Below are 27,299 nucleotides of genomic sequence, written 5' to 3'. Positions count from 1 at the left end.
CTTGGAGGACATCTCTTTTCACATCTTATTGTGCGCCCCTGTATGATGAAAACCAGCACATCCTGTTGTGTCTGTCTCCTGGTGCATAGGTGTGGGGAGGCGGCATTAAGTGGAAAATACTGAATAAAACTGGCGTACAAGCCCTCCCTGGTAAATGTCCCAATCATTTTTATCATTCCGTCAATCCTTTGTCCTGTGGCATAATTAAAGATGGGAAATTAGCCAAACCTATTCATGGGATTATTTAATATAATTATTTCAGCATTAACTACTCACCACAGTTATGCCATCATTCAATAAGGACTCTCCAAAGATCATCATGTATAGTTGCTCATTGACAGAAATTTCCTCAAAAACAGCAAGGACAGCCACAGGATCCACTGCTGAAATAAGGCTTCCATATAACAAGCTTTGTAGCAGAGACACTTCACTTAATTGAAAGGCTTCAATCTGGCATATGCCATACAGGGAGAGTCCAATACCAAAAGCATTCATTAGGGTCCCTAACACTGACCAAAAAATGATGGTTCCAATGTTGTCAAAAAAAGGCCGAGTAGGTAAAAAATATCCTCCTTCAAGCACAATAGGAGGCAAGAGATAAAGGAAATAGATATCAGTCCTCATAGCAGGTGGAGATTTGTGCTCTGTCCCAAAAATAATTCCGCCAAGTAAGACACCAATGGCGATCAGGATGCAACTTTCTGGCATTATTGCTGGCAATTTTCGATAGAGATGAAATCCTGAAATATAAAAGAATGATATAGGTATTGCAAATAACACTACAATAGAACTTAAAGGGGTTGGCCACTTTACCTCATGTTTTTTGTAACTTGTGTGTAAGTGTAAAGGGGCAGGATATGGGAAGTGAATCCCCCTGTCTTTTACCTCATAATCCATACATTCCTGTCCATAAAATGGCTGCAGATGGAGGGTCATGTGATCTCTAACTGGCGATTGTTCATTGACAGTTAGAGATCACACGACCCCCATCTGCGCCCATTTTATGGTCAGCGATGTCTGGCTGATAAGGGAAAAGACTGGAGGCTTCACTTTGTATATCAAGAAAGCAGAGCAGAACTTTTAATAGATGTATATAAGTAAATTACCAAATGCCTCCACACATTACAAAAAACATGAGGTAAAGTGGCCAACCCCTTTAAGCTTTATCTCCACACCTGTATTCAATGTTAACAACCACGCCATTTCTCAATTTTTTCATCAATGTCTTCTACAAGATTTGTAGCTTTTAATAGCAAAATTTTGGGTTTCGTATATACTACTGATAAACACTATCTTTAAACCCTTTCCCTAAAGTATATTTTAAAAAGAACACAAATTTTACAGTCTAATAAAAGGTCTTGTGGACCTTAAAGAACAAAAAACCTTTTTTGTCTAGATCAATGTTTTTGTTTCACCTTATTTTTTGAAAAAAAACTTTTCTGTCTTGTAAGATAAATACTTTTATAATTTTCTGACCTGGGTTGATACCGGGAAACTGCAAAACATGTGTGATTTTAATTTTTGGTTTTAAAGGAGTCTCTGCCTGGCCTTATAAAGGATTAACACAGGCAGCCCTAGGCTCCTTCAGTGGACCCCGGGCTGCCGTGAGATGGGTTTTGGAGTGAGCTCACTCCTTCTGCACCCACTTACTGTGGTCTACATTTGACATCTATGTCTAAGGGGTTAAACACCCAGGATCAGAGCTTTTCAAATTCTAGGTGTAGTGCTGGAGGTAGGCCACAGTATGGCAGTATATGGGGATTTTACTTCTCATTTACTACCAATATAATAATTTTTTGGTTTTATCATTTTGTAAACTAATTATAAAACTACATTTGCATTACAGCAAACTAGATTGGTGAGTAAAAAAGTCCATAGCATTGATAAATTCTGATAAACAACTTCAAAATGTATTTGTACACTGACAAAAACACATAAAAAATACACACCAAAGCTTGTGTATATCCCCTGAAGAAGCTACTGCATGGCAATACATGTGGTGCAATTACCCACACCTGCCCCCTTAATACAGGTTTGATTGACTGTATACATGCTGGGGCTATTTGTTCTACCCTTTTTCCCTGAAAATAAGACATACCCTGAAAATAAGACCTAGTGCTATTTTTTCAAGCTAAGAAATATAAGTCCTCCCCTGAAAATAAGACCTTGCGGCAGTCATTGCTAAAGCCCATGCCCTACATTAATATTAGTAGATAACTTAGACCGTTGTGTTGCATATGCGCTACAAGCAGCTACCAGGACAAGAAGTCCTCATTGAAGGAAAGTGCTAAACATGAGAGAGTGAGGCCAGTGATTCCAATAGAAATGGAGTCTCAAGAAATTTAGCATGAAATTCAGAGATTGGAGAGTAATAAGGATGTTATAAAAGTTGTTGACACATTGGGGCTCATTTACTTACCCGGTCCAGTTGCGATCCAGCGGCGCGTTCTCCGACGAGGATTCGGGATTCACTAAGGTCGTGCGCCCGATGTCCACCAGGTGTCGCTGCTGCGCCGAGGTCCGCCGGAGTTCACCTGCCTTTCCTCGGTGCATGTAAGTGCTGATCTTGCGGCACAATTTTTTTTTTTTAATACCGAGGTTTTTCCGAATCCATCGAGTTTTCCGATGGCCACGCCCCCGATTTCCGTCGCATGCAAGCCGGCGCCGATGCGACACACTCCGATCGCATTCACCAAAAACCCGGGGCAATTCAAGGACAAACGGTGCAAAACGGTAATATTTGGGAAACCCGGTGATTCGACCCCTTAGTAAATGAGCCCCAAGTTTTTTGTTGCTTAGATTGTTGTACTTAGAAATAGAGTTACAAGGCTTACATGGAATTCATATAGTTATGATGATTAATAAATATATATTTTTGATCAATAAATGTAATTTCTTGTTTATTAAAACATAAGACATCCCCTGAAAATAAAACCTAGGGCCTCTTTAGGAGCAAAAATTTAAAAAGGACACTGTCTTATTTTTGGGGAAATCCTGTGGCTAATCCTTGCTTTGGTATTCATCCTATAAGCCAGTGATGGCGAACCTTTTGGAGACAAAGTGCTACAACCATAACCCCCATAACCCACCATAACCCACATTTTAAGCAGTAACTTATTGATCCCTCACAGGTTTTAATCAAATTGGCGTCCTGAGTTCACCAGTTCACCAGTTACAATGATGATGGAGAAATTTGGATTGTAGCTTCCCTCCATGGTCCCCTGAAGAGGATGAATCAGGGTACCCAGAGCAGGAGCTCCAATGACAATCCATCTCTATCCACACCTTCTTGCTCATCCCGTAGTCCTGGCAACCAAGGATGTCGCTTTAAAAAAGCACTGAGCATGGCACATCTTGGGCTGTATTGCATCACAAGAGGAAGCCTTAAAGGAATATTCTCGTCTGGGCACTCAGTTTCATTTATCTGCCATATATAAACATTTCTGCAATTGGATGTTATTAAAAAAATGTTCCTGTGTGCAGATAATTTCTCATAAATGTAGTGATATGGTCCCTTAGAAACAAGACTGTGTCCTTGGATACGGCCACCACTGTTGGAGGGATTGCACAAAGAAACAACAAGTTTTTGTATATGAAATGTCCGGTAGTTACTGCATGTCCCACGGATGTCCTGTGGTAATGAACATTAAATTCAGGAGGTCAGGCAGGACTCAATAGCGCATGTCTGGCCACTGCTGCCAAAATGTGAGGTGGTCGTATCCAAGGAAACTATCTTGTTTCTAAGGGACAACATGGCTAAATTTATGTGAAATTATCTTCACACAGGAACATTTTTTTAATAACATCTAATTGAAGAAATGTTTACATATGGCAAATTAATTTAATTAAATGTGAATGCCCATGATGCGAATACCCCTTTAAGTCCTAGCCGGCAAACTCTGTGCCCACAGAAAGGGCTTTGAGTGCCATCTCTGGCACCCGTGCCATAGGTTCGCCACCACTGCTATAAGCTGTATATAGATATTCAAGGCTCATATGAGTATTTGATTGTGATGTATTTCATTAACCGAGCTATAGCATGTTTCACTTTCACATTATCACCTGTACCCAACAGGGATGGAGTATTTTGGTTACATTGTAATTACTCCCTGGATATACACATGCCTTAGTGTATATATTTATTGTTGGTTTTAGTCCTATACTCTGTGTGAGCAATAACCCTTTCTGCATGACTTCTTATTTTTCTCAAATAAACTTGAATCATAAAGGTCCAGCATCATGATTGGGCCTTTGCCTACCCAACATATGCCCACTGAGATCAGTAATTGCTGAAACGTCACATAAATTATACAGTTGATACAAAGCACCTTAGCATCATGATTGGGCCTTTGCCTACACAACATATGCCCACTGAGATCAGTAATTGCTGAAACGTCACATAAATTATACAGTTGATACAAAGCACCTTTAGGGAAATGCTTAAAATGAGGGACCAGTAGAAGTGTCCATGTGAGTCTAGCACTATGGTTAAAAGTACATCTCAATGAGTCCATATCCCTTTATCTGTAGCTCCCTTCCTTACATGCGCCCTTCTAACCCACAACCTGATGCCCTAGTGAGCTGATATCTCATCCCTCTCCTGCCAGATTTATCAGGAAATTCAATTTAATTAGTGACCGAGTTTATTCAGTGAATAAACAGCATAGGATGATGGAGAGATGGAAAGAAGCTTGACAAATGTGGAAAGAGGCCAATCCCCTAGTCAACACAAAATATCCTGTGAAAGATTTTTGGATTCATCACATATTATGCAAAGTTGAGGCCATTTCAATCAGTCTAATTTAAAGCAAAAAAAATAACAGATTTGTTAACTGACTGGTCAAAAGTATGCCACATTTAAGGAACACAGCAGTTATATTATCATGTTAAAGATGACAGGCTGTGAGGCTGCAGGGAACTCATATTTACAGTTTTTGGATCAGTTCTGTACATGTGAATGGGATTGATTTTTATTCTCTATATACTGTAGAACTAAGGGATAGTTGCAGACATATGTATCATAACCCATCATTCCTATACATTTCATTTTGGCAGGTTACATATTCTTACTTTTGTGTGATGCATGTTTTGTAAACCCATAAATTAATGACCTATCTTTAAAGGTTCTATAAACTTAGAAAATATCAAATTTAAACAGTAGATCACTTACCAATTTTTGCATAAGATGCAAGGATGATCCATAGTGTGATTTCATAGGGGACTTGGACTAAATTGTAATCCACAGTGAAGGCATGAAATCCTGTGTTTGTTTCTGTAGGTTCTGTTACTGGGGTCTCAGTGGTGACCTCCAAGCTTCCCCTTGTGCTCTTGAAAATCGTCAGTATTGTCAGAAGAATGCTTAGTTCCATCTTTTATAAGGAAATAAGTTTTACTTACAACAATGAAATGCAAATTCCACAAAATCGTGGTTTTCCAGGCAAAAAAGTATATTTTAATGTATAAAACATCATGAGGAATATACTGGATGTGAAATAGTGTGAGGCATTTCATAAATTGTAATACAATTCGGGGAAACATTGATGACTGCCTCGGGAGAAAGTCACCTGGCAGGTGTATTTACCTAAGATATCATTCATGTTTCCTTAAAACATAGTATTGTCCAGCAATCTTTCCAACAAGCAAGTCCACCCAAACGTTAGTTACTGACTCTGTGGCATTGTGAAACCTGATCCGGACAGAGCACTGACTCCATCAGTAGTGTGGCGTATACAGGTGTGGTTAATACACACAAAGGTTCTGCCCGTCTGTATTTACAGATAACAATGTTGCCACCTTGTGAACAGTCAGCTCAACTACTTTTTGATATGAATACAAGCACTTTGTAGATCAGTTTTACAACATGACAATATTTTCCTTGAGATGAGATTTATTTTTAGTATTTTTGGCTTAGTAGCAAAGTAATTGTTGTTTTTCAATAGTGGTAAAAAAACATTGCATTATTTTATAGGCCCATAACTTGCACAGTACATTATCAAATGTAATGTTAATGTAATGTAAAGAATAAATAGATACATGGATATGTTGATTTATCTGTGTTTTACTTGTCATGTGAACACGCACATAGCTTGCTGGCTGATTTGGAGTTGTTTGCACCACACCCTTATCCTTCTGCTGCCTGCTCTGGTCCAGCAACAGCTACTGTTGTGATTGACAGACCTCTGCTCCAATCGTCCTGGAGCTAAGGTTCTGATCTCCTATTAGTGTTTTGTTCTCATTCAGTCCAGTGACATTTTTAGTTTTGCTTGACCTGTAAGAGTTACCCAGTTTGCTGTTTTTCTTGGCCATTGTTCAAACCGCTCTCTGTTGTCACCCAGATTGTTAACTTTTGTCTTGCTTTGTGTTTTCACTCTGGCTTTGGGAGGGACTGCCTTCGTGGTTGTCCCGTTTTACTTAGAATATGCAGAGCCAAGGAGACAGGGCTTTTCTGTGTTGTCTGTCCTCCCTGGACCCAGTTCCTCCATTTTACTGTTACAGCTGCACTCCAAAGTTTCTTTGCTACTGGTAAAGAGAAGCTGTACAAGATTCATCTCTCTGTAGGAACTGCAATATGAGGGAGGGTGGGTGTATCATATGCTGTTGCATGGTGTGTCTATGATGTTCCTCCCTTCTCCCTGCACTTGCCTGGAGAGTCTCAGGAGGCTCCAGACTCCTAATACATCCGGAGTGCTGCAGGGCAGTTGTATGCCAGTTCCTAGCGCAGGTTATATGTAGTACGCAGATGCAGGGCAGGAAGCAGAGAAAGTGCTGCACACTCTTAGAGTGGAAGTGGCATAAGGGGGAAAATAGGCATAATTCCTGACCGTGCACCAGGAATTGCGCCTACTTCAGGAAACGTACACCAGTTTTCTGATGCACAAGCTCTGAAAAACATACCCCCATAGTTTTCTAAAAGTGGCTCAAGGGAATAGAGACAGAAAATAAATACTATATACACCATTGCTTTTCCCATTTTTTATTTTTAAAACTGCAATTTTTATTGAATAAAAAATCTTACAATATAATAAACAAAAAACATAAAGACATGGATACAGCACCCAAGTTCCAAAATAATGCTGTGTTGATTTGCTAAACTGCCCAATAAAATGGATTATCAGGTTCAGGATTTTGATTATCTACCCCCAGAATAAGTAATTAATATCAGATTACAACCAGTCAGTTGTGCATCCTCTTCTTTATCTTCTCCTCGCCCACCAATTTAAAAAAGGTGAGACACATTTATAATAATTTGCACTATTGTAAACATAATGTAATTTTTCTTTAGAATTCTACAGTAACTCATAGGTGGCAATAGAGTTAAGTTGTAGTATATATGCATGACTTGAGATTCACCACAGTGTGTACATATAATTATTATTTAATAATAATAATGATGCATCTGAAAAAAGTTTAAACAATTTGCCATTCTACATAAAATGAGTCCATTGTGTCTTAGTGTTCTGTTTTGACCTCTAGACCTTCGTTGGACTTGGTACATACAGTGTGTTGAATATCTGAATATGGATAAGCAGGGTTGCATCTGCCATGAAGCATGATGAAGTTCCCACCTCAAGCAGCAGATTGCGGGCCCTTTTAGGGCGACAGATTGCCGCCAGTAGTATGGACTTGCCAAATGCTGGGAAGTCCATATTACATGAAAAATCAATTACATCAGTGCCCCCTTAGGTGCCAACGTAATTGAATGGCAATGCAGTGCAGCACAGTGTGCACCGCTCTGGAGGACAAAGGCCGGGATGCATGATGACCTTTCACGCATGCTGGCCTGTGTCACTACACACAATGCGACTACCGGCGCCAGCAGGAGAGGAGTTGCGGGGGAGTACTGAGGCTGGAGGTAAGGTCAAGGTTTATTATTATTTTTATGGGTGTCATATCTAAATATAGTACTACTGGGGGGGCTGTGTACAGTAGTGGATTATAATATAGGCAGTTGGTGTGGTAGCCCAGAAACCCTAGCCTTCTAGGGGGCCCGTGGCCACCCAAACCCCCACCAAATTTTATACTGAGAAGGACCTTCACCCATGACACCCTCTGTTCCTGCTTTCAATACACATGTACCGAAGAGCCATTTCAGGACCTTTGATATACCTCCGGTGGACCTGAAACCTGCAATAGGGATGCATCCTTCATTTGCCAAGAACCTTGATTCTATCATATGTACAAAATGATATCCAGACTTGTAGGGACTATAATATTCATATAGCCCAGGGCCCATGGCTGTCTTAATCCAACCCTGGCTATGTATACTTGGGGGGAGGCTGTGTATTCTGGGGAAGAGGCTGTGTATAACGGGGGAGGCTGTGTATTACTAGGGAAAGCTGTGTAATACTGGGGGAGGCTTTGTGTTGCTGGAAGTACCGTGGCTCTGTATACTGTTTTCTAGGGGGGGGTATACTACTGGGGTTGTACTTATACAGAGTACTGCCTGTCATTTAATTTGGATGTATGTATATGGGGGCTAATAAATTAGGGGAACTGTATATAAATAAAATGGGTGTGTATATAAATTAGCTGGGTGCTGTAGTTCAGGGGACCTGGTATATCAAATAAATTGAGGGTACTGTAGATACTATAAATTATTCAGGGGGCTATATAAAGGATGTTTTATGTGGGGAATAGTGTGCAGTTGTGCTGTGTATTTAGGACCCCACTCCATAACTGTAAGGTACTAGATAGTAGATGTCACTAATGTATGTGTCATTGACTGACTACTAGTGTGTGAGGTAGCATCATAGGACGTGGAGGGTCGGGGGCAGCATTTTCAGTTTCCACCCAAGGTGGCAAAAATGCTTGAATCAGCCCTGTGGATAAGGAAATCATAAATTTACATTTGCCTGCTTTTTTTCACTGGCATGTAATACCTTATTCTTCTCCAGAATTTTGAAGCTTGTGATTTACTGTTGGTGTCCCCTTTCCAGGATACAGTAGGTAGAGCTCTTAGAGCTTTCTTTACTATATGTGGTAAAGTTTCTGGTTCTTTAAAAGGTTTCAACTTAATTAAAATAAGTTTGAGCCTCTCCTGTTCCTCCAAAGAACATGTAATAGCTGCCTGGAGCTCAAAAAGGCTTGGGCCTGTTATATATCTCTGAGACAGTATGAAAATAGCACGCCTGCTTCTCCTAATGATCTTGGCAATGTCTTCAACATAGGCTAGAAAATAAAAGATAAAATATGAGAATATGTTATGTTAGAAAAGTTATAGTTCTGTATGAGCACTTGGTAGAATCTCCCATGTGCTGTAATGTTAAAGAGAACCCATCACCAGGTTTTACCCCACAAAACTCCCCTCAGGTTGTCCCCACAAGCTCTTTGTGTCATATTAAAGGCTTATGGCTTTGTGAACTACAGAACCAGAGATGCAGGCAAAACATATTTGGTAGTATTTTTAACTGCCTCTAGGTCCACTTCGGTAGCTCCCAGAACCATTAGCTTGATGGGATCTGAAAGATGAGATTCTTACATGAGAAAGATGAGATAATGGGTTACTTACTCTTGACGTAGTAGTACGTCACACGTCAGCAGCAGGTGATTGGAGAGGTCTCACGGGCTAAGCCCTCTCCATAGCTGGTGAGTGTTTGCAGCAATCACCCACTGGTAATACCCGTGATTGGTGCTAGAACCGAGGCTGTGTCTTTTTACACAATGTAAAATGTTTCACCAATTGAATGAAGTGTGATTTGTTACGCAGAAAGCAAGCTCTCATACAGAAACTTACATCGAAAAATAAAACATTTATGGATATTTGAAGGCTGGGAGTGAAAATTTAAAATGCAAAAAACAAAAATGGCCTGGTCGTTAAGGGGTTAAGCATGTTTCTAGGAGCTACAGAACAGAAGATAGGGGCATTTGAAGTAACACTACCCTAGCAACCACTAAACTTGACTCATATTTGCCTGACTGTGCAGAAAATTTTTTTGTCATAGGTAAATGGGTCAGTTTTCAAATAAAAGAGGAAATTTTGGAAAGGACATTTCCTACCCTACCCGATGAGTGACAGGTTCCGTTTAAGCCTTATGTCTGCCCATCTTGCAAAAATGTTATTGATGAGATTGATTGGAATTCCAGGACTGCAGAACCTTTTATGTTTTATTATTACAGATATTGTACATAAAGGGTTACTGACTAGAGATGAGCGAACATGCTCGTCCGAGCTTGATGCTCGGTCGAGCATTAGGGTACTCGAAACTGCTCGTTGCTCGGACGAATACTTCGCCCGCTCGAGAAAATGGCAGCTCCCGCCGTTTTGCTTTTTGGCGGCCAGAAACAGAGCCAATCACAAGCCAGGAGACTCTGCACTCCACCCAGCATGACGTGGTACCCTTACACGTCGATAGCAGTGGTTGGCTGGCCAGATCAGGTGACCCTGGGATAGACTAGCCGCTGCCCGCGCTGCTCGGATCATTCTGTGTCTGGATGCCGCTAGGGAGAGAGCTGCTGCTGGTCAGGGAAAGCGTTAGGGTGTTCTATTAGCTTACTGTTAGGCAGGAGTGATTCTCAAAGAACCCAACAGCCCTTCTTAGGGCTACAATAACGTTATAATTTTTTTTTTTTTTTATTTGCAGCTAGTACCATATTGTGAGGAATTAGCAGGGGGACTTGCTACCGTTGTGTTTAGCTCTTAGTGGCACACATATCCATAGCAAAGACCGAAGTGGGAACATTTAGTAGGGGTTGGATTTCAATTAGGCACTAACTCAGTGTCATCTCATCTGGCATAGTAGTGTGCTTTGATACTTGGCTAGAAAATAGCCATAGGAGAATACAAAGAGCTTACTTACGCATACAGTAGCGTTCTATACATTTGATTTCTGGTTGATCTGCTGGTGGCTGTACTTTCTGCAGTGCATGTACTAGCCAATTCTGAGCAATTTGTAGTGAGACTTGCGACCGCTGTGTTCTGCGCTTAGTGACGCACATATCCATAGCAAAGACCGAAGTGGGAAAATTTAGTAGGGGTTGGATTTCAATTAGGCACTAACTCAGTGTCATCTCATCTGGCATAGTAGTGTGCTTTGATACTTGGCTAGAAAATAGCCATAGGAGAATACAAAGAGCTTACTTACGCATACAGTAGCGTTCTATATATTTGATTTCTGGTTGATCTGCTGGTGGCTGTACTTTCTGCAGTGCATGTACTAGCCAATTCTGAGCAATTTGTAGTGAGACTTGCGACCGCTGTGTTCTGCGCTTAGTGACGCACATATCCATAGCAAAGACCGAAGTGGGAAAATTTAGTAGGGGTTGGATTTCAATTAGGCACTAACTCAGTGTCATCTCATCTGGCATAGTAGTGTGCTTTGATACTTGGCTAGAAAATAGCCATAGGAGAATACAAAGAGCTTACTTACGCATACAGTAGCGTTCTATATATTTGATTTCTGGTTGATCTGCTGGTGGCTGTACTTTCTGCAGTGCATGTACTAGCCAATTCTGAGCAATTTGTAGTGAGACTTGCGACCGCTGTGTTCTGCGCTTAGTGACGCACATATCCATAGCAAAGACCGAAGTGGGAAAATTTAGTAGGGGTTGGATTTCAATTAGGCACTAACTCAGTGTCATCTCATCTGGCATAGTAGTGTGCTTTGATACTTGGCTAGAAAATAGCCATAGGAGAATACAAAGAGCTTACTTACGCATACAGTAGCGTTCTATATATTTGATTTCTGGTTGATCTGCTGGTGGCTGTACTTTCTGCAGTGCATGTACTAGCCAATTCTGAGCAATTTGTAGTGAGACTTGCGACCGCTGTGTTCTGCGCTTAGTGACGCACATATCCATAGCAAAGACCGAAGTGGGAAAATTTAGTAGGGGTTGGATTTCAATTAGGCACTAACTCAGTGTCATCTCATCTGGCATAGTAGTGTGCTTTGATACTTGGCTAGAAAATAGCCATAGGAGAATACAAAGAGCTTACTTACGCATACAGTAGCGTTCTATATATTTGATTTCTGGTTGATCTGCTGGTGGCTGTACTTTCTGCAGTGCATGTACTAGCCAATTCTGAGCAATTTGTAGTGAGACTTGCGACCGCTGTGTTCTGCGCTTAGTGACGCACATATCCATAGCAAAGACCGAAGTGGGAAAATTTAGTAGGGGTTGGATTTCAATTAGGCACTAACTCAGTGTCATCTCATCTGGCATAGTAGTGTGCTTTGATACTTGGCTAGAAAATAGCCATAGGAGAATACAAAGAGCTTACTTACGCATACAGTAGCGTTCTATATATTTGATTTCTGGTTGATCTGCTGGTGGCTGTACTTTCTGCAGTGCATGTACTAGCCAATTCTGAGCAATTTGTAGTGAGACTTGCGACCGCTGTGTTCTGCGCTTAGTGACGAACATATCCATAGCAAAGACCGAAGTGGGAAAATTTAGTAGGGGTTGGATTTCAATTAGGCACTAACTCAGTGTCATCTCATCTGGCATAGTAGTGTGCTTTGATACTTGGCTAGAAAATAGCCATAGGAGAATACAAAGAGCTTACTTACGCATACAGTAGCGTTCTATATATTTGATTTCTGGTTGATCTGCTGGTGGCTGTACTTTCTGCAGTGCATGTACTAGCCAATTCTGAGCAATTTGTAGTGAGACTTGCGACCGCTGTGTTCTGCGCTTAGTGACGCACATATCCATAGCAAAGACCGAAGTGGGAAAATTTAGTAGGGGTTGGATTTCAATTAGGCACTAACTCAGTGTCATCTCATCTGGCATAGTAGTGTGCTTTGATACTTGGCTAGAAAATAGCCATAGGAGAATACAAAGAGCTTACTTACGCATACAGTAGCGTTCTATATATTTGATTTCTGGTTGATCTGCTGGTGGCTGTACTTTCTGCAGTGCATGTACTAGCCAATTCTGAGCAATTTGTAGTGAGACTTGCGACCGCTGTGTTCTGCGCTTAGTGACGCACATATCCATAGCAAAGACCGAAGTGGGAAAATTTAGTAGGGGTTGGATTTCAATTAGGCACTAACTCAGTGTCATCTCATCTGGCATAGTAGTGTGCTTTGATACTTGGCTAGAAAATAGCCATAGCAATAGGATAGCATTGTTTGGTTTTAAAAACTCAAAAAAAAACAAAAAACACAAAAAAAAAAAAAAACACAAAAAAAAACAAAAAAAAGTAAAAAAAAAAATAAAGTTATAACTCTCATTTTAAAAATGTTTAACCCGAGGGCTAGGGGTAGAGGACGAGGGCGGGGACGTGGGCGTCCAACTACTGCAGGGGTCAGAGGCCGTGGTCCTGGGCGGGGTGAGACACCACCTGCTGATGAGGGAGCAGGGGAACGCCGCAGAGCTACACTCCCTAGGTTCATGTCTGAAGTTACTGGGACTCGTGGTAGAGCACTGTTGAGGCCAGAACAGTGCGAACAGGTGATGTCGTGGATTGCTGACAATGCTTCGAGCAATTTGTCCACCACCAGTCAGTCTTCCACGCAGTCCACCCATGTCACCGAAATCGCCACTCCTCCAGCTCCTGCACCTCAGCCTCCTCCCCCCCAGTCTGCCCCCTCCCAGGAAAATTTGGCATTTGAACCGGCATACTCTGAGGAACTGTTTTCTGGACCCTTCCCACAGTCACAAACCACTTGTCCGGTTGCTGCTGAGCAATTTTCCGATGCCCAGGTTTTCCAACAGTCACAGTCTGTGGGTGATGATGACCTTCTTGACGTAGTGGAAGTGTGTAAAGAGGTGTCCGACGATGAGGAGACACGGTTGTCAGACAGTGGGGAAGTTGTTGTCAGGGCAGGAAGTCCGAGGGGGGAGCAGACTGAGGGATCGGAGGATGATGAGGTGACAGACCCAAGCTGGGTTGAGAGGCCGGGTGAACACAGTGCTTCTGAGACGGAGGAGAGTCCTCGACCAGAACAGGTTGGAAGAGGCAGTGGTGGGGCCAGACGGAGAGGCAGGGCCAGAGCTGGTGCATCAGCGCCAAATGTGTCAACTAGTGAAGCTCCCGTGGCGAGGGCTCCTGCGGCGAGGGCTAGATCTTCAGAAGTCTGGAGGTTCTTTAAGGAAACACCGGATGACCGACGGACTGTGGTGTGCAACATTTGCCAAACCAGGCTCAGCAGGGGTTCCACCACTACTAGCTTAACTACCACCAGTATGTGCAGGCATATGAATGCTAAACACCCCACTCAGTGGCAACAAGCCCGTTCACCTCCGGCCGTGCACACCACTGCTCCTTCCCCTGTGTCAGCTGCTAGTCAGCCCCCTGCCCAGGACCCTGCCACAAAAACCCCATCGTCGCCTCCACGATCCTCCACAGCATCCACCAGCGTTCAGCTCTCCATACCCCAGACGCTGGAGCGGAAACGCAAATATAGTGCAACCCACCCGCACGCCCAAGCCCTTAATGTTCACATCTCCAGATTGCTTAGCCTGGAGATGCTGCCCTATAGGCTAGTAGAGACCGAGGCCTTTCGCAACCTCATGGCGGCGGCCGCCCCTCGGTATTCGGTCCCCAGCCGCCACTACTTTTCCCGATGTGCCGTCCCAGCCCTGCACCAGCACGTGTCAGACAACATCATCCGTGCCCTGACCAACGCCGTTTCTGACAAGGTCCACCTGACCACGGACACGTGGACGAGTGCTGCCGGGCAGGGCCACTATATATCGCTGACGGCACATTGGGTTAACTTGGTGGAGGCTGGGACCGAGTCTGACACTGGGGCTGCTCATATACTGCCGACGCCGAGGATTGCGGGGCCTACCTCGGTCCAGGTGTTTCAGGCCTACTATGCCTCCTCCTCCTCCCACCCCTCCTCCACCTCCTCCTCCGAACTACCATCCGTGGGCACGGCGCCATCAGTCGGTAGCTCTAGGCACAGCAGCAGTGCCGTCGCTAAGCGACAGCAGGCGGTGCTCAAACTGCTGAGCCTAGGCGACAAAAGGCACACCGCCCAAGAGCTATTACAGGGCATCACGGCGCAGACTGATCTGTGGCTGGCACCGCTGAACCTCAAGCCGGGAATGGTTGTGTGTGACAACGGCCGTAACCTGGTGGCGGCTCTGCAACTCGGCAGACTGACACATGTGCCATGCCTGGCCCATGTGTTAAATCTGATAGTTCAGCGTTTCCTCAAGACATACCCCAATCTGTCTGATTTGCTCACGAAGGTGCGCCGCATCTGTGCGCATTTCAGGAAGTCCAGCCCAGATGCTGCCACTCTCAGGGCAGCGCAGCGCCGCCTCCAACTGCCCGCTCACCGACTGTTGTGCGACGTGCCCACGAGGTGGAATTCAACACTGACCATGTTATCCAGAGTTTACCAGCAGCGCAGAGCGATTGTAGACTGCCAGATGTTAACTTCCACCAGAACTGGTAGTCAGGTCAGTCAGCTTCCTCAAGTCTACAATGAGGAGTGGACGTGGATGTCTGATATCTGTCAGGTGCTGAGTAACTTTGAGGAGTCAACACAGATGGTCAGTGGCGATGCCGCCATCATCAGCCTCACCATCCCGCTGCTTGGCCTGTTGAAAAACTCTCTGGTCAGCATGAAGTCGGAAGCTTTGCGCTCGTCACAAGAGACAGGGGAAGAATATTCCCTTGTTGATAGCCAAAGCACCCTCAGGTCTGTTTCTCAGCGCATATCGGAGGAGGTGGAGGTGGAGGAGGATGAGGAGGAAGAGGAGGAGAATGTTGGTGAGACACAAGAGGGGACCATTGTTGAGTCCTTTACTGTTCAGCGTGTATGGGCAGAAGAAGAGGAGTTGGAGGAGTTGGAGGAGGAGGAAATGGACAGTCAGGCCAGTGAGGGGAGTGAATTCTTACGCGTTGGTACTCTGGCGCATATGGCAGATTTCATGCTAGGCTGCCTATCCCGTGACCCTCGCGTTCAAAGAATTTATTCCAGCACCGATTACTGGGTGTTCACTCTCCTGGACCCACGGTACAAGCAAAATCTTTCCACTCTCATCCCTGCAGAGGAAAGGAGTGTGAGAATGCATGAATACCAGCAGGCCCTGGTGCACAAGCTGAAACAGTATTTCCCTTCTGACAGCGCTAGCGGCAGAGTGCGTAGTTCTGCGGGACAAGTAGCGAGGGAGAGTAGGCGAGCAGGCAGCTTGTCCAGCACTGGCAAGGGTACGCTTTACAAGGCTTTTGCCAGCTTTATGTCACCCCAGCAAGACACTGTCACCTGTCCCCAGTCTCGGCAGAGTAGGGCTGATCTTTACAGAAAGATGGTGAGGGAGTACGTAGCTGACCATACCATCGTCCTAAATGATCACACAGCTCCCTACAACTACTGGGTTTCAAAGCTGGACATGTGGCACGAACTGGCGCTGTACGCCTTGGAGGTTCTTGCCTGCCCTGCCGCTAGCGTCTTGTCCGAGCGGGTTTTCAGTGCAGCTGGTGGCATCATCACCGATAAGCGTACACGCCTGTCGACTGACAGCGCTGACAGGCTGACGCTTATTAAAATGAATAAAGGCTGGATTTCTCAGAATTTCCAATCTCCACCAGGTGAAGGAAGCTCAACCTGAATAATTGATCCACTCCTCCTCCTCCTCATTTTCCTCCTTCTCCTCCTCTTTGTACAGTAAAGCAGAGGAAAATGGCTATTTTTTGACAGGGCCCACTGGCTCTTGCTATAGTACTTCATGCATTTAATTTTTCTGGAGGGCCACCTACCCGGTCCTCTGTTTGAAACAATTTTTGTGAGTGCCACATACAGGCACTCAATCTATTCCATTTTACTGCAGGGCCACCTACCTGCTCCTCTGGTTTGAAACATTTTTGGGACTGCCACATACAGGCACTCAATCTATTCCATTTTACTGGAGGGCCACCTACCTGCTCCTCTGGTTTGAAACATTTTTGGGACTGCCACATACAGGCACTCAATCTATTCCATTTTACTGCAGGGCCACCTACCTGGTCCTCTGGTTTGAAACATTTTTGGGACTGCCACATACAGGCACTCAATCTATTCCATTTTACTGGAGGGCCACCTACCTGCTCCTCTGGTTTGAAAAATGTTTGGGACTGCCACATACAGGCACTATCCAAATTAAATTGTCTCCATAGCAGCCTCCACACGTTGTCTCCATTGCTACCTCCAAAAGTCGTCCATATAGCTGCCTCCATACATCGTCCCTTTATCAAACGAGGTGTGTCAGGCAGAAATTTGGGTTGTTTTCATGGATTCCACATCAAAGTTGTTAACTTTGTCGCCACCCTGCTGTGTTATCCACAAAATATACTGGCAAACTTTTACCATTTAGGGATATTATTTCAGCGCTTCTTGCGCATCTGTTTACATTCCCCTCACCCGGCATATCCTAAACTTATAAGAACGCTACTACACTTGATCTTATACAAAAGGTTCTTAGAAGTGCTGTTTGGGGAGTAGCCTAGAGACAGGGGCTTGAATTGGCGAAAGCTCGCCTGGCAGCGGAGCGCCAGCTCCATGCGCATCATGCGCTTCTTGCGCATCTGTTTACATTCCCCTCACCCGGCATATCCTAAACTTATAAGAACGCTACTACACTTGATCTTATACAAAAGGTTCTTAGAAGTGCTGTTTGGGGAGTAGCCTAGAGACAGGGGCTTGAATTGGCGAAAGCTCGCCTGGCAGCGGAGCGCCAGCTCCATGCGCATCATGCGCTTCTTGCGCATCTGTTTACATTCCCCTCACCCGGCATATCCTAAACTTATAAGAACGCTACTACACTTGATCTTATACAAAAGGTTCTTAGAAGTGCTGTTTGGGGAGTAGCCTAGAGACAGGGGCTTGAATTGGCGAAAGCTCGCCTGGCAGCGGAGCGCCAGCTCCATGCGCATCATGCGCTTCTTGCGCATCTGTTTACATTCCCCTCACCCGCCATATCCCAAACTTATAAGAACGCTACTACACTTAACTTGGTGCAGGCTGGGACCGAGTCTGACCCTGGGGCTGGTCATATACTGCCGACGCAGAGAATTGCGGGGCCTACCTCGGTCCAGGTCTCAAAGGCCTACTATACCTCCTCCCACCCCTCCTCCACCTCCTCCTCCTCCGAATTACCATCCGTGGGCATGGCGCCATCAGTCGGTAGCTCTAGGCACAGCAGCAGTGCCGTCGCTAAGCGACAGCAGGCGGTGCTGAAACTGCTGAGCCTAGGCGATAAAAGGCACACCGCCCAAGAGCTATTACAGGGCATTCCACATCAAAGTTGTTAACTTTGTCGCCACCCTGCTGTGTAATCCACAAAATATACTTGCAAACTTTTACCATTTAGGGATATTATTTCAGCGCTTCTTGCGCATCTGTTTACATTCCCCTCACCCGCCATATCCTAAACTTATAAGAACGCTACTACACTTGATCTTATACAAAAGGTTCTTAGAAGTGCTGTTTGGGGAGTAGCCTAGAGACAGGGGCTTGGATTGGCAAAAGCTCGCCTGGCTGCAGAGCGCCAGCTCCATCCCAAGATCCAACTAACATAGTTGCAGCACCTTTAATCTACTACTAGTTCACTGCCTCCATAATAATAATAATAATAATCTTTATTTATATAGCGTCATCATATTCTGTAGCGCTTTACAAATCATAGGAAACAAATACAAATGTAATGTAACAGAGCACAACATTTGTATGGAACAACAGGAGTGAGGTCCCTGCTCGCCAGAGCTTACGGTTTATGAAGATGATGGGGTAACACGAGGTAAAAGAATATTTAATGGTCAAGCCATTCTTCTTAGGGAATAGAAAAAAATATAATAAATGGAATTGCTGTCGCTTGAACCACTCAGCCGTCATCTTATATACCAGGTCCAGGGTGAATGGGACTGCAGAGAAGTCTGGTGCCTGTTGGTTGCTGGATAACAGATGGGAGGACAACACAGGACGGGTTAGTAGAAGAGTTAAAACTTCATGCAGTTAATGAGTGTTATAGGCTTGCCTAAAGAAATGGGTTTTAAGAGCACGTTTGAAACTTTGGAGGTTAGGTATTAGTCTGATAGTCCAGGGCAGAGCATTCCATAGAATTGGTGCAGCTCTAGAGAAGTCTTGGAGACGCGAGTGGGAGGTCCGCACTAGGGTAGAGGTTAATCTAAGATCACTGGCGGATCTAAGAGCACGGGTTGGGCGATAGACTGAGATAAGAGAGGAGAGGTAGGGGGGTGCAGCATTATACAGAGCTTTATGGATGAGGGTTATTATTATTTTAAACTGTATTCGAAAGGAGACTGGCAGCCAGTGCAGCGACTGGCATGAACTGTAAGCATACATGGTCCCCTTATCAAACGAGCTGTGTCAGGCAGAATTTTGGGTTGTTTTCATGGCTTCCATGTTAACTTTGTCGCCACCCTGCTGTGTAATCCACAAAATATACTGGCAAACTTTTATCATGTACCGATATTATTTGAGCGCTTCTTGCTCACCTCCTTTGGTTCCTCTCTGACACCCATTGGTTTGAAGCCTGAGTCCAATTAGGGTATGTCGCCATGCCACTCTCTAGCCTGCTGCCGCTGCCGCTGCCTCTGCCTCTGCATGCCGTCCCCTATAGTGTCAGGGTCAATTATTGGATGTTTTACATGCTATCTAGCTTCATTCTGTCACTCTGTCATGGCCATGCTGTTGCCCATAATTTCGGCATAATGGTGCGATTAAGCAGCCTCAGAGGCATCCATGCATGCTGCCCCTGCTGTTTCCTGTCCATTTCCGTGGTGTTTCCATCCTTTTCTGAGGTTCCCAGGTGTTTGGCCAAGCTTCCCTGTGCAGAGCCTTGGTCCCCTTGAAAAATGCTCGAGTCTCCCATTGACTTCAATGGGGTTCGTTATTCGAGACGAGCACTCGAGCATCGGGAAAAGTTCGTCTCGAATAACGAGTACCCGAGCATTTTAGTGTTCGCTCATCTCTATTACTGACCCTCGGCTGGTGGGGGTGTCTACATCGAATTAAAAAGGTTTTGGCCAATTGAAAAAAGTGATGTAAAGTATTTAGCTTGTCATTCTTATTTGTATTGTGTACAAGTCTTCTTTAATAAATTAAGTATGACTGTATCCAACACAGATGAAATCAAAACTTGTGTCAGTCTCGAATAAACTCCCCAATTGTGTTTAGATCCTGACAAAGGGAACATTGTGGAGTTAAACTGTAAAGATAAAGTGACATTCACATGTTTGGTTTGTCAATGTTCATATTTTTAGTCACATAGGATAGAGACATGGTTAATACAATTGTAAAAAGACACGTGTCCATCAAGTTTAACCAAGCAGGGAAGGGATTGGATGGATCATTTAAAAGAAAGAATTCTATATTATAACAAAGTTATGAATGTTATTTTGATGTAAAAATGAATCCTTTTTGAAGCTTTGCCATTACCTGCTCCTGAGGCAGGCTATTCCACAGGTCTTACTGTAAAGATGACTTGTCTCCTCTGGTGATTAAACCATGTTTTCTCCAGATGGAGACAGTGGTCCCTTGTCTTTCCACCATGTTGTATGTGCCATTCATATATATTAATCTCTTTTCAAGACTAAATAAATTGAATTGTCTATTGCATTGTAAAAGGTTAATTTTAAATCCCCTGCCGGAGAGTCCATACCACTTTTGATACAAACAAATGTGATCAACTAATATTTAAAGTACTTATGTATTGTATTATAGTATCTAAAGTCTCTATAAAAGTGTACATAAGCAGAAATTGTATTTGACTCCATTTGTTATGCACATAGTACAAATATAATAGCTAAAAAAAACCTGTCTCACCTCCCCCTGGCAGAATATCTCTTTCCAGGATACAGAGTTTGTAATGATAGGTGTCCTCTAATACACTTGGCAATAAGTGTGTAGCAAATTGCTCATCCTCGTAGTTTTCATAAGAGTTTCCTGTAGTTTCTTCACTAAACCCAGTTGCATATGAAATAAAGGCATCAAAGTCTTTATTATCTAAAAATTAAAAGTGATACAACTCATTTCTGCGACCAAAATCTGCTAATTGAAGTATATGTATGTTCATGCCAATGTCTGGCAACAAAAAAAATGGTTAAATAAATGTGTTTATTTTTGCAAAATAAACACATTTCTAAAAGAATGTAACCACAATTTCAACATTTTATGAAACCATCTCCTCTTAGGCCGCATGCACACAAATTATGGTTTCGGACATTTTTTTTTGCATGGCAAGCTCACATCCCCATTTGATTCTATGGGCTCACCCAGGTTTGATCATCTGTGCATGAACCAACCTCACACATCAATGACACACAACACACAGGCCACAAAAACTTATTCAGGTAAGTCACAAGCTCACCCTTTAGGGGTGATGAGGGACCCATATAGGTTCTGAGTAACTATGTGCTTAAGTAGAACTAGGCACTGTTTATCTATAACGTGTTCCTTTGAAATTGTGCAACTGCATCATAGAAGTAGAACAATTTAAATGACAGTGGCTCACGCGCCATTGGCAACTCCACCTGGCTTATTTTGTCATATCTGCCATATTTTGTTATGCCATGAAAAGGCATGTTATATATGTTGTGTTAAAAGTTACTGTGTAAGATGATGCATACCATGTAATGGAAGATATGGGCTCCCTGGCATGTAAGATACCACTTTGACTGATGACATTGTATATAAAGAGGTATAGTACTTATAATTATCTTGAATGTACTTAGGCCTAACACTTAAAATTATAATGGGGCCCAGTCTTCGTCATATCCTAGAAAATAAACCCTAACAGCCTCCAAATTAGGTTATCTTCTGTTGTATATCTAAGATCCAGTATTACAGTCTGGTCCACCAGAGATGTCTTGCCAGGAAAGAAAAGAAAAAAAATAATCTCATGTATGATGGATGAGATAAGTGATTTTTCTACAATAAATACTTGGTTACCTCCAATGGTCTCATCCTTTGATAGATAATGGCGATAAAGTAACACTATTTCAACCCAATATATATAAACTGTTCCAGCAGCCATGAGAATAATCAGCAACACCAGTATGGAAGCACACAATATATATGTCCGGATCACTAAATCTGTTGGGAGAAAATTGTTGAAATTCAGGCAAGATTCTCACTTATCCACAGAAGAAAGCCTTGGTGATTTTACATACAGATTAGGACACTTTATTTTTCACTGTATTTTTCTGTTTCAGGTAAAATTTAAAAAAAAAAATCATAAACTTAGAAAAAAAGATTTAGAAAAAAACATATGTGGTTTTACACATATGATAAACACAAAACCAACAGATGTCATGGAAAAGAAGGTCCTGGCATGTTGGGGGTGGCATGTGAAGTCTAATATTCTCCCATTCTTCTATTCCAAGGATATGTCATCAATATTCAAACCTCCCAAAGGCCCAGACAATTCCATATGTTTCAAGTGACAAGACGGCAGTGTGTCCCCGACTTTAATTTTAGTGGGTGACAAGTGACTGGGGGCAATAGAAGAATAGAAGAAAATTCTATAGAAAAAGGGGGCATTGTAGGTTGCGGGATAATGGAAGGGTGCATTGTAAGTGGGAGGGCTATAGGAAGGGAGAATTATATATATGGGGCCATCTTTGCAATTTGACATTGAAATGTATTTGTTCCAACTGATGAAATTGAAATTTCAATAATCTTTTCCAGGATTTACAATTCCTGGTTACCTGGTTCTTTTTTAGATAGTCTGACTATAGTTGTAACATTTCCCTGTGAATTCTGAGCTGAGCACTGATATATTTTACGTAAATCTTTCTCTGTGACTTGCTCCAAAGTTATCGTAACTGTACAGTCGTATCCTTCCAGACCACTGGATTTACCAGAACCAGAACTAGAAGCAAAATGTAAAATGGTCATTAAAATAACAAAGGTACACAAGAGCAATTCATTACATTTCTTGTTGTTTTTTGAGTTCTGCGATAACACATATCTCCTCAATAACTTCCTACCTAAACATTACAACATTAAATTACAACTGCTAATAAACAAACAAGCCGTTTTTTAATGCGTTCCTACACCACATTCCTGGTTGCATTGTAGGTAATAGAAGAGCAACGTTTGAGATACACCCACTTCCCCGCAGTGCCGCCACCATGACATTTCACATCTCTTTGCTGTCTGTCAGCAAAATCATGGAGTAGATTTAACAAACTGATTGCAACAGAATTCTGTTGTAATCCTTGCAATAGTCTAAAACACTTTGTACCACTTTAATGAAAGGGTTTCAGACAGTTTCTAGACATTTTTGCGGCTGGTATACCAAAGTGGTGTGTCCTCAGTTAAAATGGGTGTTGTCTTTAGGTAAAAGGTGCAGAGACTAAGTAGTAACAAAATAGTGCAACAAAAATTCAGAGGTTAAAGTTAAACTAGACAATCTTAGACTACATTCACACGACTGTTGGGCCGCCGTATATACGTCCCCCACATGTGCAGCACCATACTGCTCTGTATCTGGGGAAAAGATAGGACATGTCCTATTTCTCCCTGTATTACTGCGCCTTGCTCCATGTATCTCTATGGAGAGGTGTGGGTGCTATGTGCTATGGCACGACAGGCACACGTTTGTGTGAATGCAGCCTTAAACCACATTTGTGTCCAGTCAGGGCTCTGCTATGACTTCATCAAGTGTACAGTCCATCTTACAGAAACTGAGTCCAGTACCAATATTCAATGATGGTTAAAATCAGCTTTTATTGTATACACGGTCACATCTCAGACAAATGACAAATATCGAGCAAATGCTAGAACACATCCTTATTCAAGACACAGTGCGCACAGGGATCTGTTATACACCTCCTGGTCAGTCCCACCTGCTCATGTGGAAAAATTTGACTGCAGTATGCTTCTTAAAAACATTCCATATAAAATATAAATTGCAGAAATAGGTGCCGATCTTTACAAAGTATCCATAACATGATAATCATTATATCATTCATATCCCAATCCTATTACAGGAAACCTGTCATCAGGAGCCCCTTTTCTGGCTCCTCCATGTCCCCATAGAGAATAGTGTGCACATTGCCAAAGTATTTTTATAATAAAACTCGCCTTTTCCGATAAAAGGAAAAGTTAGGTGAAAGTTTACATTTCTCTCTGCAGAGCACTGTTCCGTGTCCCATGGGAGTGGCCAGTGAGGAGTAGTTTGGTGCCTCCACCCCACCCTCAGGAAACTGCTCTGTCATGCGTCTATTTCAAATAGGAGGGATATAGGCGCTCTTTAAAATTTTAAATAGATGCACAGACGAACGGTTTTCCGAGGGTCTGGGGGAAACCACTCCTCACTGGCCACTCCCACGAGACAAGGGACGCTGCCCTGCAGAGAGAAATGTAAACTTTCACCTAACTTTTCTTTTTATCGGAAAAACTCAGTTTTATTATAAAAAATACTTTGGCAATGTGTACACTATTCTCTATGGGGACATGGAGGAGATAGATAAAGGGCTCCTGATGGCAGGTTCCCAATAAGTATACAATCATGATGACAATGAAACAAGACACTTAAGGGAAAAACATATGGTAAGATGAATTCAAAATGCACAGGAATAGCAAACAATCTTGTGTCTTGTCATTCACAATGATTGTATGCTTAATACAATTGGGATATGCACTATATAATGATTATCATGTTACTTTGTAAGAGCCAACACTTATTTGTGCAATTTATATTTTATATGGAATGTTTTTAGGGATTGGACTCCAGTCCAGCTTTTCCACATAAGCAGATGGGACTGACTGGAAAAAGTACAACAGATCTCTGGGCACATTGGGGCTCATTTACTAAGGGTCCGCATTTATCAGGGAATTTTGGCGTACACAATTGGATTGTGGCGCATCGGCAATGGCTTTCTTGCGACACAAATGGGGGGGGGCTGATGGACGATCCGACTGATTCGGACTAAGCGCAGGATTTAACATTTAAATCGTGTTGCACCAGAAAATTAATGTCTTCAAAATACAGTTTTTTTTCTTACCAAAAATCTGGAATACCAAAATGTTCCTCATTGCCCTCAGGGTGCAAAATTGTCCATTTGAAGAGTGGCTTAAAATTTCTTTCATATCCATATTTAATTCGACATTGTAATTTGAAGGGTTTTCCTGATCAGAATACCAAAAAAAAAAAAAATTATATATATATATATATATATATATAATCACAAAATAGAAGACATATATTAAAAACACCCCAATAAAAGAGATACACGTAAAAACAGACAGTGTGATAATATCTGGAGAGGGAGACCATGTAAACATTTTATAAGGTCCTGGTATTATTTACCAATACACAATACGCCAGAATCCTTGGGCAATGGGTTACATCAACGCCATAAAATCCCACCAGAGGCCATGCTCCACAAATCCAGTATCACACTGTGCCAACACCCCACATACGTTTCACACCCTGCTTCCTCAGGAATAATGACCACAAATATAATGACCTGGCACCACATTTTAAAGATAGAACCAACCACCACAATATTATTAATATTCATTCTATAGTGGTGCTCATCTAAGCCAGACTCCTTTTCCATCCAGAGTAATGCAGAGAAAAGGAAGAGATTGGGCGAAGCCAATAAACCATGCAGGACAGTCAACCTAATAAGGTATTAAGAGGGCATGAAGAAAGTTCTCTCTGAACGGCAGTAAAACCACTAGAGGGCTTGTTAAAATGGGCCATCAGTGGAATAGTCTGGACTAAAGTATATAAGTTTTAATGGTTCTCAAAAGTCTGATCTTCTAAGATGGAAAGGTTATTTTTAAGTAATGTATGTTAGATAGAGGAGAATAACCAAAAAAAAAAGAAAAGAGAGAAGATTTGAACTGTAATATAATAACCCCATTAAAACTGCATTCAGCAATTCCATTTGTATTATTGATGCTGTTAGAAATCTTACCAAGTTCTGCTTTGATTTCAGTCCCATTAAATGGACCCATAATTATTGGTGGTTTTCGTGTATCTGGTACTACAATAAAAAAATATACATTAAGTGAACTGATCTTGTAAATTGCATCTTTATTTCTTAAAATCTTAGACTTATTTTTCATTAAGCCTAGATGTCCCTTGATATGTCTTTGCTATGATTACTTTCATGGCTGGATTGGGATTTAAAGGCTCCCTAAGCATAAAGTACAAATTCCAATAAGCTACTAACAATACCAAGTGCCCCCCCCCCCTCCCTTATAGCATGGAAAATAGTGGCGTGCTTTACTCAGTCATACTTCTTACCACTACCACAGCTTCTGAATGATGTCAGTTTGAGTTAGTAGTTGTAATACCTAAAATGTATCAAATCTGGAGAGATATATGGTGCTGCATTCTGTTTTTATTTGCTTCTGTGGAGGTATTTTGTGATGTACCATTGTGTATTTTTTCACTTCTTCCACCAAATACTGTATTGTACTGTATCCACACCAGCACCAAAGCACACAATCAATTACAAAGCGGGGCAGATTTACTTACTCGTCCCTGTGCGATCCCCAAGGTGCGTTGTCCAACAAGGATGAACAGCTGCTGCAATTCACTTACAGCATGCACCCGATATCCTGCATCTGTTGCTTCCCCGCTCGGGTCTGCCGTAGTTCACCTTCTTCTTCCCGGGGCATGTAAGTGCATTGCTTGCGACACAATTTAAGTGTTAAATCCTGCGGTTTGTCCAAATCAGTCAGATCGTCAGATGGCCACGCCCCCGACTTGTGTTGCATGAAAGCTGGCGCGATTGCCCCAAAATCCGATCACGTGCACCAAAATCCCCTGTTAAATGCGGCGCAAATTGGAAATCCTTGGGAAACCTGACGAAAATGCGGTCTGCGGACCCTTAGTAAATGAGCCCCAATCTACCACTAGTTCACAATTCACAGTAGCATTGTAGTACTTTTCACCTCATCTTTATTTACAGCATATGAATTTTTCCCACTATCTCCCACAGGCATCAGTATTGTTCTCTTTCCCATGATTTTCTACTGCCTTAGGCTACATTCACATGGACGTATGAAAACAGCCGTATCCGTACCGTACCGTACCGTTTTTTTACGGATTACATACGGCCACATTCATTTCAATGAACAATACGTCTGACCATTTATATTGCCGTTGTTAACTCCGTTCCGTACCGTACCGTATACTAGCCGTATAAAAATATAGAGCATGTCCTATTTTCTCCCGTATTTCAGTTCCGTATGCCCTAGAAGTCTATGGGGACGTATAAAATACTGGTTACATACGTGCTGCATACGGATGAAAAACGTCACGTATATACGGCCCGTAAATACTGGACTGGAGAAATCATACGTCCGTGTGAATGTAGCCTTAAACAATTTCCAAAGATACTTTCTAGCACCATTTTCCCAGTCCCACTTCTCCAAGAC

The 27,299-nt window shown here is 42.7% G+C and overlaps 2 protein-coding genes across 2 annotated transcripts in view; both read right to left on the bottom strand.

The window, feature by feature from the left end:
- The window catches only part of SLC9A4 (solute carrier family 9 member A4), a 48,290-nt gene extending 42,590 nt beyond the window's left edge, over positions 1-5,700 (bottom strand). The window contains exons 1-2 of the mRNA XM_072135881.1: positions 5,171-5,700; positions 277-740 (exon numbers count right to left, since the gene is read on the bottom strand). Of these exons, the coding sequence (XP_071991982.1) occupies positions 277-740; positions 5,171-5,369 (663 nt within the window). The 5' untranslated portion in view covers positions 5,370-5,700. The remainder of the gene's footprint in view (positions 1-276; positions 741-5,170) is intronic.
- Positions 5,701-6,988: 1,288 nt separating this feature from the next.
- Positions 6,989-27,299, bottom strand: part of IL18RAP (interleukin 18 receptor accessory protein) — a 31,005-nt gene continuing 10,694 nt past the window's right edge. The window contains exons 5-10 of the mRNA XM_072135882.1: positions 25,829-25,897; positions 24,908-25,031; positions 22,604-22,767; positions 21,846-21,989; positions 20,721-20,900; positions 6,989-9,168 (exon numbers count right to left, since the gene is read on the bottom strand). Coding sequence (XP_071991983.1) covers positions 8,843-9,168; positions 20,721-20,900; positions 21,846-21,989; positions 22,604-22,767; positions 24,908-25,031; positions 25,829-25,897 — 1,007 coding nt within the window. The 3' untranslated portion in view covers positions 6,989-8,842. The remainder of the gene's footprint in view (positions 9,169-20,720; positions 20,901-21,845; positions 21,990-22,603; positions 22,768-24,907; positions 25,032-25,828; positions 25,898-27,299) is intronic.

The sequence above is a fragment of the Engystomops pustulosus genome, chromosome 2 (assembly GCF_040894005.1).
Source record: "Engystomops pustulosus chromosome 2, aEngPut4.maternal, whole genome shotgun sequence".
Taxonomy (NCBI): Eukaryota; Metazoa; Chordata; class Amphibia; order Anura; family Leptodactylidae; genus Engystomops; species Engystomops pustulosus.
Note: the sequence above shows the minus strand (reverse complement) of the source record. Positions and strands in the feature narration are given on the sequence as shown.